This window comes from Gopherus evgoodei, chromosome 11 (assembly GCF_007399415.2).
Source record: "Gopherus evgoodei ecotype Sinaloan lineage chromosome 11, rGopEvg1_v1.p, whole genome shotgun sequence".
Taxonomy (NCBI): domain Eukaryota; kingdom Metazoa; phylum Chordata; order Testudines; family Testudinidae; genus Gopherus; species Gopherus evgoodei.
Window position 1 is genome coordinate 36,904,070 of NC_044332.1, and position 12,655 is coordinate 36,916,724.

A 12,655-nucleotide genomic window follows, 5' to 3' on the forward strand; every position below is an offset into this window, starting at 1 on the left:
GACAGTTTCGTTCTACTGGACTTGCAGAGGGCAAGCTTCTGCACTGCTAAAGGCACTTTGAATAGAGGGGCAGAGAGGAAAGATGAACCTATCCATTTGCAGCCTTGATTCTCCAAGCAGTTAGAAGGGAACGTGTGGCCCCTTCTATTCCCCCTTAGTATTACTCTACAAAAATGCTAAAGAAAAGCAACCAGAAGCATGAGTTAAGCATTGTTGCCAGAAGCATTATCATTCATACAATCCTGGACCAGGGAAGGCACTATAAGGAAAAAAGGAAAATAAGGAAGCAGAATTTAAAAAGTGGGGGAGGAGTATACCACACGTGCAAAAGCAGTAGGGGAAGAAACTTCATCAAGTGGTTTGATGGTTTCTCGGTCTGGAAGTGCATTTAGTCTCTTGTTCCAAGAATGGGAATTTGGAGCTTTGGTCAAAGATAGACTCATAGGTCAGAAGGGACCAATATGATCATCTAGTCTGACCTCCTGCACAAGGCAGGCCACAGAACCCCACCCATCCAATTTTATAACAACCCCTAACCCAGGACCGAGTTATTGAAATCCTCAAAATTGGTTTGAAGACCTCAAGCTGCAGAGAATCCACCAGCAAGCGACCTATGCCCAACGCTGCAGGGGAAGGCGAAAAACCTTCAGGGCCCCTGCCAATCCGCCCTGGAGGAAAATTCCTTCCCGACCCCAAATATGGCAATCAGCTAAACCCTGAGCATGTGGGCAAGACCCACCAGCCAGCACCCAAGAAGGAATTCTCTGCAGTAACTCAGTTCCCATCCCACCCCATCCAACATCTCCCCGCAGACCATTGAGCAGACCTATCTGGTGGTAATCCAAGATCAATTGCCCAAATTAACGATCCTATCATAACATCCCCTCCATATACTTATCAAGCTTTGTCTTAAAGCCAGAAAAGTCTTTTGCCCCCACTACTTCCCTCGGAAGGCTGTTCCAGAACTTCATTCCCCTAATGGTTAGAAACCTTCATCTAATTTCAAGTCTAAACTTCCTAATATCCAATTTATACCCATTCGTCCTCGTGCCTACATTAGTACTAAACTTAAATAATTCCTCTCCCTCCCTAACGTTAACCCCCCTGATATATTTATATAGAGCAAGCATATCCCCCCACAGCCTTCTTTTGCCCAGGCTAAACAAGCCAAGCTCTTTGAGTCTCCTTTCATAAGGCAGTTTTTCCATCCTTGTAGCCCGTCTCTGAACCTGTTCCAGTTTGAATTCATCCTTCTTGAACATGGGACACCAGAACTGCACACAGTATTCCAGATGGGGTCTCACCAACGCCTTATATAACGGTACTAACACCTCCTTATCCTTGCAGGAAATACCCCGCCTGATGCATCCCAAAATCGCATTTGCTTTTTTAACAGCCGTATCACACTGGCGACTCATAGTCATCCTGCTATCAACCAGTACCCCAAGGTCCTTCTCCTCCTCCGTCGCTTCCAACTGATGCGCCCCCAACGTATATCCAAAATTCTTATTATTAATTCCTAAGTGCATGACCTTGCACTTTTCACTATTGTATTTCATCCTATTTCTATTACTCCAGTTTACAAGGTGGTTCAGATCTTCCTGAATAGTATCCCTGTCCTTCTCCGTGTTAGCAACACCCCCAAGCTTTGTGTCATCCGCAAACTTTATTAGCATATTCCCGCTCTTTGTGCCAAGGTCAGTAATAAAAAGGTTAAATAAGATCGGTCCCACTGAAGACATTCTAGGAGAGGGACAGGCTTGTATATTGCTCTTTAGTAGTCACTGAAAGAGTATTCATTGGCTCCAGAAAGCTTTCACCAAGTAGAAAATTTTAGGAAAGGAAATGAGGAAGAATATAAAATAGGAGGCGGTTGTAGAAGGCCCTTCCTATTGTCCAAGTGGAAAGGGTGAAAGAAATGGGTACTGACTAAGAAGTGTGTTGTATAAGGGGAGAGAGCTAAGCACACAAACAGAAATAAAAGGGGAATGAAAAGAGGTACACGAAAAGAATATTTTTACTGTCAGGGCAGAATTGATAAACATACAATCAAATTAATAATGGACATTAGCTTAAGTATGCACATAAATGATGCATAAAAACACATTATTACATACAAAAACTACATTATTAATGTTAACTAGTTCTAGGTGGTAAAGAAAGGCATCCAGAAGTTTGCAAATACCAGAACTAAAGTTACCTGTGAAGCTTTAATTAAGCTCTCATGTGCTTGTATTAAGATACGCTAATTACATGATCATTACTATTTTTTCCACAGCAAACTGTCTTGTTCACTGCACAAAATGAACAGTGCTCACTGAATAAGGCTATTCAATATTTTGTTTTACGCTAATTGTTCAATGTGTGGCCTTATTTACTTCACATTAATCAAACCCTTCTCTGGATACAGGATTACTAATTTCCTTATGGACTTTTCTATGGTGCTCACTGTAGCATCTGAATGGGTCACAAACAATTTATTTTCACAACATAGCTATGATGCAAGTTATTATTCCAGTTATATAGATGGGAAACAGACAGATGTTTGAGACAGATATATACTAATGCAAGGAGTATGGGGAATAAGCTGAAAGAACTCGAAATGCTAGTAAATAAACGACATAGTTGGCATCACAGAAACTTGGTGGGATAATATGCATGACTGGAATATTGCTATAAAAGGGTATAGCTTTCTCAGAAAGGACAGGCAAGGAAAAAAGGAGGTGGTGTTGTCTTGTATATTAAAAATATATACACTTAGACTGAGATTCAGATGGAAATAGGAGATAGCCTTGTTAAAAGTCTCTGGGCAAAGATAAAAGGGACAAAAAACAAGGATGATGTCATGGTAGGGGTCTACTACAGACCACCTAACCAGGAAGAAGAGGTGGATGAGGCTTTTTTAAAAAAACAAAAAACAAAACAAAAAAAACCAAAATCATCTAATGCACAGGACTTGGTGGTAATGGGGGACTTCAACTACCCAGACATCTGTTGGGAAAACACACTGCGGGGCACAACAAATCCAACAAGTTCTTAGAATGTACAGGAGACTTTTTTATTTCAAAAGGTGGAGAAAGCTACTAGGGGACAGGCTGTTCTAGATTTGATTTTGACAAATAGGAAGGAACTGGTTGAGATTTTTGAAAGTGGAAGGCACCTACTTTTTGGGTGAAAGTGATCATGAAATGGTAGCGTTCATGATTTTAAGGAATGATAGGAGGGAGAACAGCAAAATAAAGCCAATGGATTTCAAGAAGGCAGACTTTAGCAAACTCAGGGAGTTGGTAGATAAGATCCAATGGGAAGCAAGTCTAAGGGGAAAAAGAATTGAAGACAGTTGGCAATTTTTCAGACATTATTAAGGGCAAGAAGAAGCTATCCCACTGCGTAGGAAAGACTGGAAGGATGGCAAGAGACCACACTGGCTTAACCAGGAGATCTTCAATGCTGTGAAACACAAAAGTCTACAAAAAGTGGAAACTAGGTCAAATGACAAAAAGATGAAAACAAGTCCCACAAGTATGTAGGAACAAAATTAGAAAGGCAAAAGCACAAAACAAGATCAGACTAGCTAGAGACATAAAGGGTGACAAGAAAACATTCTACAAATATACTAGAAGAAAGAGGAAGACCAAAGACAGGATAGGCCTTGTGCTCGGTGGGGAGGTGAGGGGGGAAGAAGAGGGGGATAACAACAGAAAATGTGGAAATGGCAGAGATGCTTAATGACTTTTTTGTTTCGCTTTTCACCAAGAAGGTTGGTGGTGATTGGACGTCTAACAGTCAATGCCAGTAAAAATGAGGTAGGATCAGAGGCTAAAATAGGGAAATAAGTTAAAAATTACTTAAACAAGTTAGATGTCTTCAAGTCACCAGGGCCTGATGAAATGCATTCTAGAATACTCAAGGAGCTGACTGAGGAGATATCTGAGCCATTAGCAATTATCTCTGAAAAGTCAGAAGATGAGAGAGATTACAGAAGACTGGAAAAGGCAAATACAGTGCCAATCTACAAAAGGGGAAATAAGGACTATCCAGAGAATTACAGACCAGTCAGTTTAACTTTTATATCTGGAAAAGGTAATGGAGAAAATTATGCAATCAACGTTGAAAATCTAGAGGATAATAACGTTATCAGTAATAGTCAGCATGGATTTGTCAAGAATAAATCATGTCAAACCAACCTGATAGCTTTCTTTGATAGAGTAACAAACCTTGTGGATCGGAGGGGGGAGAAGAGGTAGACATGGTATATCTTGACTTTAGTAAAGCTTTTGATACTGTCTCGCGTGATCTTCTCAAAAACTAGGGAAATGCAACCCAGATGGAGCTCCTATAAGGTGGGTGAATAACTGGTTGGAAAACCATTTCAGAGAGTAGTTATCAGTAGTTCACAGTCATGCTAGAAGGGCAAAATGAGTGGGGTCCTGCAGGGATCAGTTCTGGATCCGGTTCTGTTCAATATCTTCATCAATGGTTCAGATAATGGCATACAGAGTACACTTATAAAGTTTGCAGATGATAGCAAGCTAGGAGGGGTTGAAAGTATTTTGGAGAACAGGACTAGAATTCAAAATGATTTTGACAAACTGGAGACATGATCTGAAATAAATAGCATGAAATTCAATAAGGACAAAATGTAAAGTACTACACTTAGGAAGGAATAATCAATAGCACAAATAGAAAATGGGAAATGACTGCCAATGAAGGAGTACTACAGAAAAGGATGGGGGTGTTATAGAAGATCACAAACTAAATACAAGTCAACAATGTAATGTTGCAAATAAAGCAAACATCATTCTGGGATGTATTAGCAGGAGTGTTGTGAGCAAGACATGAGAAGCACTACTCAGCACTGATATAAGGCCTCAACTGGAGTAGTTTGTCTAGTTCTGGACATCACACTTCAAGAATGATGGACAAACTGGAGAAAGTCCAGAGGAGAGCTAACAAAGATTATTAAAGGTCTAGAAAACACAACCTATGAGGAAAGATTAAAAAAATTGGTCTGTTTATTCCAGAGAAGAGAAGACTGAGTGGGGACACAACAGTCTTCAAGTTCTGAAAGGCTGTTACAAAGAGGGGCATGATAAATTGTTTTCCTAAACTACTGAGGTCAGGACAAGTAGTAAAGGGCTTAAATTCTGGCAAGGGAGATTTAGGTTAGACATTAGGAAAAGCTTCCTAACTGAGTAGTTATGTTCGGGAAAATTGCTTAGGGAGTTTGTGGAATCTGTCAGACGTTTAAGAATAAGTTAGACAAAACACCTGTCAGACTTAGTTCTGCCTCAGGGCAGGGACTGGACTAGATGACCTACTGAGGTTCCTTCTAGTCCTACATTTTTAGGATTCTATAATTAACCATTGTGACAACTTATAAAAGGGTCATGGTGGATTCCACATCACTGATAATTTCTAAATCAAGCCTGTATGTTTTTCTAAAAGATATGCTCTGGGAATTATTTTGGGGAAGTTCTACGGACTATGTGATAAAGTATGTCAGACTAGATGATCACAATGGTCCCTTCTGGCTTTGGAATCCATGAATCTATGAACCTTATCCCACATTACACTGGGAGTAGTAGAAAGATCATACCTATTTCACATGGGAGATACGAGGACTAGTTAACGTTTGTACAAATCTGAACATGTGAAGTAGTGCAAGTATTTAGTTTTTATACTTTAAAATTATTATTGCACAGAAAAAGTCAATTAGTTTAATTTGCTGCAATCTAGCATTCACAATAGGAATCTTCATAGCGAAACAAGCTATCCCCCCATTTCCTTGGATGAACCATTATGCGAAATTTCTGCACTGTTACACTATTACATTTCAAGGGCACCTCAATTCATGAGACAACGTACTAGGAACTTTCTGAATCCTAAACTGCTAAAAAGCATTAAAATTAATATTAAATACCTTTGTGATGTAGAATTTTTTCAGCCCATCCAAAAATGACGTAAAAATTGAAGCAACCTGTGGTTTAAGAGCATGCCCTTTGGGAGTGGAAAAAGAAGAGTACATTAACAAGGTAATAATAATAGCAAGATTTTCATAAATCTGATCTTATTTCACCACGTAACGAAGAACTCTGATAAGGGATTTATTGGTAAAGCTCTGACAAAGGACTCTGAACATTTTATTTTTTGTAACTTAAAATTTAATAATGAAGAAATCTCCTTTGAGATTTCAGAGAAATGTTATTCCTTTTGAATAACAATTAATGGAAAATGTGGGAAGTAGTGTGTAGAAATGTATCCTATTACCATATCTTCATTCAGACATGTAATTCTGATTAATCTTAGTTCAGGTCATCACAAGTATATGGCAAAGAGAAAGTTTAAACCACATTGCATTTTGTTACTGGAATAGAAATTAATGGTTGCTAGTTTTATTAATTTTTTTTAAATTATGCCAAATCATTGAAATAGATATCCAAAAATGAAGTAAAGTGTATAGAGTTTTCCCCTTCTTGGTTATATCACTTGGGCAGACTTCTACATAAAACTAGTAATTGCTTCCTTAATCACACACAGAATTAAAAAGGTACCAGAAAACAAATGGCATCTTGGAGTCTGTTAAATTAACATCTATGCCTCAGGACTGGGTTGAATTGAGATGAAAGCCTTTTATTGTGTTTTCCATTGTGTTTTCCACTGTTTTCAGTTACTAGCAATGTCTGAATTCCCATCACTGCTTTATTTTAATAGCCTTACATCTGGCTTACATGCTGTGAGCCCAATTCATAAAAAAGTTATGCACTGTTTAAATGGTATTTCCAAATACTTCCTTGTAAAATACTTCAAAGTATTTTCTCCTAAATAAAAAAAATATGATCCTCAGTAATTCATTAGCCTTCTTTCCTCTTCACTAAAAAGAGCAACTCTCCTTTGCATACTAAGAGAAGAACAAGTTGCAAAAAGTACACCTCTATATACATTTGAATAATGACAAATGTGCATGGAAAATTGAGACACAAAAAGGCTGCATCAGTTAAGGCAATAAAGGACATTTACTCACTCAACCACAACCTTTAAAAGAAACTCGAAGATGTTTTGCATGCTTAAGAAATAGGTTCAGGGTTTGTTTTTCTGGCAGCCATTAACTATCTCAAACACTTAAAACAGTGGAGAGAGCTGTTTGAAGTCCTTGTGAAGTTAATTAGAATAAGTGAAACAACCCTAAACTCAGGTCTAAGCCACTAAGTGGGAGGACCAGTTTTCAAATAATTTCAACTATGTTAGTAAATTTTAAATCTAAACTTTCAATTTCAAATTTTAAAAATGCATCTGTTCTTTGTTCTAGGTACATGTTCAGTATAATAGAATACAGAAGATATCAAAGATATAAGTCCTTAAGAACTATGCACCCCCCACTCATTCCTGTTACTGGGACTAGTCATTACTATTCCCTAACTTCATGTACCCCTCAAAGCACTTCCTCAAAAACCTGGAGGGAACAGGCAGACCCTGCTACATACCCTGAAGTTCCACACCACCTGACTTTGTTGGACCAAAGGTTAAGTGACTTCCAGGACTAAAGTCCCTCACTAAAAACATGCTGCCATCAGCATCCTCCAGTTTAAATCAGGAAACCAGTATAGCCTGAGACCTCTCCTGAAGGCAACTGTCATGCTATCACTTCAGTGAGAAATCTCAGGTAGTCGGCATCTAAACCATAAGTCTTCATAGGTGAATCACATTGCATTGATTCACATCCATAAACCAATAGTACCAAGTGTAATGTGCTCCCTGAAAGATATCCCAGTAAGCAAGGGGGGCTGGTTTATTCTGTAATTGCTTAATTTTCTGCATTGCATTCAGGTATAACCTCAGTCAGAATACATTATAGAAATTCCATTTTGAAAAGGTAAAAATATGGGTTAGCTACAAAAAGGACAGTAACTGAAGATTATTTAACACCCAAGTCTTGCACACAAGTCACAATGCATTCACTCATTTTCAGTTCCTCAACACACAATGCATACACAATTCCACAAGCAATACATGCGCTTTTACTTTAACTGGAAATAGCCTTCTAGAGTAGATTTGCATACCAATGCCCATAGATTTAAATACAATTAAAACTGACTATAGTTATGTACACACGTCCATATACACTGAATTATAACTATATTCCTTAGCGCATAACTTACTAGGAAAGTGCTGTTGACAGCTTAGTGGGCCAAGCAACAGTAATGATGATCTTTTCCTTAATCTTAAACTAATGCTGCCTATCATTTAATTACACCCCAAATTTAAACTTACATTAGTATGCGGGTACTTTTTGCAGCAGGACCAATCGTATACTGATACTAATGTTTCTTGCCTGTGGAGTATAACAGTTAGCTTATATAGCTTGTGGGTGCCACATTTCAGGAAAGACATAGACAAACTGGAGAGAGTTCAGAGAAGAGCAACAAAAATGATTAAAGGTCTAGAAAACGTGACCTATAAGGGAAGATTGAAAAAATTGGGTTTGTTTAGTCTGGAAAAGAGAAAAGAGAGTGGACATGAGAACAGTTTTCAAGTACATAAAAGGTTGTTACAAGGAGGGAGAATTGTTGTTCTTAACCTCTGAGGATAGAACAAGAAGCAATGGGCTTAAATTGCAGCAAGGGAGGTTTAGGTTGGCCATTAAGAAAAACTGTCAGGGTGATTACGTGCCAGAATAAGTTGCCTAGGGAGGTTGTGAAATCTCCTGCATCGGAGATTTTTCAGAGTAGGTTAGACAAAACACCCGTCAGGGATGGTCTACTCTAGATTATACTTAGTCCTGCCATGAGTGTAGGGGACTGGACTAGACGACCTCCCAAGGTCCCTTCCAGTCTTATGATTCTATGATATATTCAAAAGGGGATTCCACATCAGTTTTGAAGATTTTTTTTAAAAATCAAAATGTGTTAAAATAAAGCCAAGTTTTACCTTAAGATTCACACACACACACACACACACACCCCTCCCATTACCCAGTGCATACCACAGGAAAGAACTGGACCCCAAATCATTTGAATATGTAATCTAAATAGCATGTCTTACATATCAGACACCCACAAAATACTATTGAGAAGTGTCCCTTTAATACTGAGGGCATGTCTACACTTACCGTGAATCGATGCTGAGGCGATCGATCCACCATTGGGGTCGATTTAGCGAATCTAGTGAAGATCTGCTAAAGCAACCTCAGATCGCTCTCCCGTCGACTCCGGTACTTCACCGGAACAAGAAGCATAAGATAAATCAACGGGAGAAACTCGTAGACACTGCAAAAAGTTGACCTAAGCTACATCGACTCCAGCTACACGAACAACATAGCTGGAGTTGCATAACTTAGGTCAACTTAACCCTGTAGTGTAGACCTGCCCTGAGTCCATTACACAATCAGGATTGAGATGCAGTGGCAGAAGCTCATGGAGGATGCTGCTTCTCTGCACTATATCCATCTCTAGACAATATTATCAAGCTCACTTTCATATACATTGCCCCGTTACTTCCAAAGAGTATTGGTCACCATAAAATAAAAGCATATGCTTATATAGTGCATAGAATATGCACTTTGTTCACTTCACTAGTCAATAAGATTTATGGTCTGTTAGTGTTAACAAGCACTGTACTTTAAAGTTGTCCACCAGCTACAGTAGCTTTATGAAATTTCGAAGGAATTATTTTAAAAACAAACTAATGCATTTCTATAAGGACTCCCAAAAGAAGTGAACAAGAGTTTAACCTAGGACTTTTAGCACCAAAGCATAGACTTCTACTGCTTAAAACAAAGGATAAACTCCATTATTTGACAGCAATAGTAGGCTACTCTTCCTACTCCTAACAATCATGTTTCCAAAAAGGCAAACTAGAAATAAGACACAGACAAGCAGTCTGGATATCTCACTTAAGACAAGGCACTCTGGAAATAGAATATAAATACTAATTTTGGACACAATATTTGTGAACTTACCAAACTGAAATTGTGCATTGTCCACAAGGCGAACTGATGCAGGAGCACACCTCTAAAAAAGCAAAAAAACCAATTCGTAAATAAAATTGTGCTGAAGTGGTTTAAATTATGAGAGTTATGTTTTCATACAGAAACCCAGAATATACAAAAAGGCGTTAGTACCCTATTTCTATTTCCTTTATCTTCAGCATATATTCACTGCAAGGATAGATATTAACTTAATGTGTAGATTTGACAAATTCAAAAATCGCAGTTTTAAAGTACATCAACTCTTCAGCATCAGGACAAAATCTGGCTCTAGGCTTAACTATGTTTATTAAAAAAAGTATCCAAGGGGTAGCTGTGTCACTCTGGATCTGTAAAAGCAGCAAAGAGTCCTGTGGCACTTTATGGACTAAGACATATTGGAGCATGAGCTTTCATGGGTGAATACCCACTTCATCAGATGCATGTCATCCAATGAAGTGGGTATTTACCCACGAAAGCTCATGCTCCAATACGTCTGTTAGTCTTTAAGGTGCCACAGGACTCTTTGCTGCTATAAACAAACAGGCATACATTAACATAGCCCAGAGAAATCCAGCATTATTTTAAGGTAATGTCCTGTGCTCTAAACAGAGACCTCTGCAGACATAATTCCAAATGGAACTAATCTGCACTGGCAGGGACATGTATAGGGCTGAGCTTTTCTAGTCTTAAAAAAATGGTTATACTCCAGATGCTTGAGCTTTGCTATGGAATGTTTTTCAGTATCTGTGGCTGTAGATGGCATGTGAAGACACACTGCATACTAGTTTTAAAGGGACAAATTCAGGGAGAATAGTTTCTGCCCTATACTACTACTCCTGATCACAGCGTTTTGTGAATCCTTAGAGTAACAACTCAAGCTAACATCTGGCCTGACATCTTTATTACATGTTTTAAGGGGGGGAGGGGGAAACCTTCGTTACCTGTTATTCGAGAGGTGATGCAGACATGTATTCCACATAGGTGTGTGTGCACCCAGTGAACTGAAGCCACAGAATTTTGTCTAGCAGTACTCATGCTCTGTAGCCCTAACTCCTCCCCCAGCTATATAAGGGAAACACTGCCCTGCTCCCCCTCACTTTCTGTGCATTAAACATCAAGAGCTACCGGCTCTGAGGCAGAGGATGGAGGGTGGGTTGTGGAATATATATATCTGTATTGCATCTTTAAGAACAGTAGTTAGAATATAGCCCTGTATTCCATGTAGGTGACTCAAGCTGTACTTGCAGGAGGTGGAATTCAGAGTCTCTTTAAGCAAGGACTGCAGGATTGCCTTCCCAAAGTTTGTAAAAAGCGACAGAGTCCTGTGGCACCTTATAGACTAACAGATGTACCGGAGCATAAGCTTTTGTGGGTGAATACACGTTTCGTCAGATCCATGTAGTGGAAATTTCCAGAGACAGGTGTAAATATGCAGGCAAGAACCAGTCTAGAAATAATGAGATTAGTTCAATCAGGGAGGATGAGGCCCTCTTCTAGCAGCTGAGGTGTGAACAACCAGGGAGGAGAAACCGCTTTTGTAGTTGGCTAGCCATTTGGTGTCTTTGTTTAATCCTGAGCTGGTGTCGTCAAATTTGCAAATGAACTGAAGCTCAGCAATTTCTCTTTGAAGTCTGGTCCTGACTACCCTTCTGATACTTCCCAAAGTCTGCATCTGATCTGGATGCAGTAGTAATGGCATAGTGGTTTGTAAATGAATGTACACAGGACCAAGTGACAGCCTACAAATGTCCAATATAGGAACATCTTTTATAAATATGATCAACACTGCCAGAGCCCTTGCAGAATGAGCTCACACCCACTTATTAGGCGCAGTCTGAGCTACTTTGCATGCTGTCACGATACTGGAAGTTATCCACCTATAGACTGTCTGAAGAGACTGCTTGCCCTTTCATTTGTTCCTGCATATGAAACAAACAGATGAGACGAAGAACAGGAAGATTGAACCCCATCTAGGTAAAAAGCCAAACTTCGCCTGGACATCCAACACGTGTAGATGCTACTCATCTGGGGTAGAATGTGGTTTAAGAAAAAACACCAACAGATACATAACTTGATTCAAATGAAACTGAGAAACCACTTTAGACAAAAGCTTAGGGTGCGACTGTAGGGTTACTTTGTCTTTGGGAAAAATGTGCGTGTAAGGAGGCTTTGCCATCAAAACCTGCATGAAGTCTATAAGTTGCATGTTATTGCCACAAGAAGGGCAATTTTCTGATACAGAAGGGAGAAAAGTTGCCAGAGGCTCAAATAGATGTCCCATAAGAACCGTTAAGACAGCATTAAGGTCCCACAAGGGAACTGGTTCTTCCACCAGTGGTAAAGAAGAGTGACTCCTTTCAAGAGCCTCACTACCATGGAGCTCAGAAACATGGATGGACAGACAGATGGAATGCCAAAATTACCACCAGGTGCACTCTCAACTGACTGCAAGACCAGAAGACTGTAGGTATAACAAATAATCCACAACATCCTGGATACAAGCAAATGCTGGTTGAACTCTTTGGGCTAAAGACTACATTGAGAACCACTTCCATGTGATTAAATAGGCAGCTCAGGTGGACTTTCTACTATTAAGAAAGATTTTCCGGACCACCTCCAAACATTGTTCCTCCTCCTCCAACCATGCAGCATTCACTCTATGAGATGCAGGGGAGTTGAGCACTGGAA

General features: G+C 39.3%; 1 protein-coding gene across 4 annotated transcripts in view; it reads right to left on the reverse strand.

Annotated features, from left to right (window-relative positions):
- The window catches only part of AGPS (alkylglycerone phosphate synthase), a 184,094-nt gene that overhangs the window by 48,495 nt on the left and 122,944 nt on the right, over positions 1–12,655 (reverse strand). For all 4 annotated transcript variants that reach the window (XM_030580509.1, XM_030580510.1, XM_030580508.1 and 1 more), the window contains 2 exons: positions 9,959–10,010; positions 5,924–6,000 (listed from right to left, as the gene is read on the reverse strand). In XM_030580509.1, the coding sequence (XP_030436369.1) occupies positions 5,924–6,000; positions 9,959–10,010 (129 nt within the window). The remainder of the gene's footprint in view (positions 1–5,923; positions 6,001–9,958; positions 10,011–12,655) is intronic.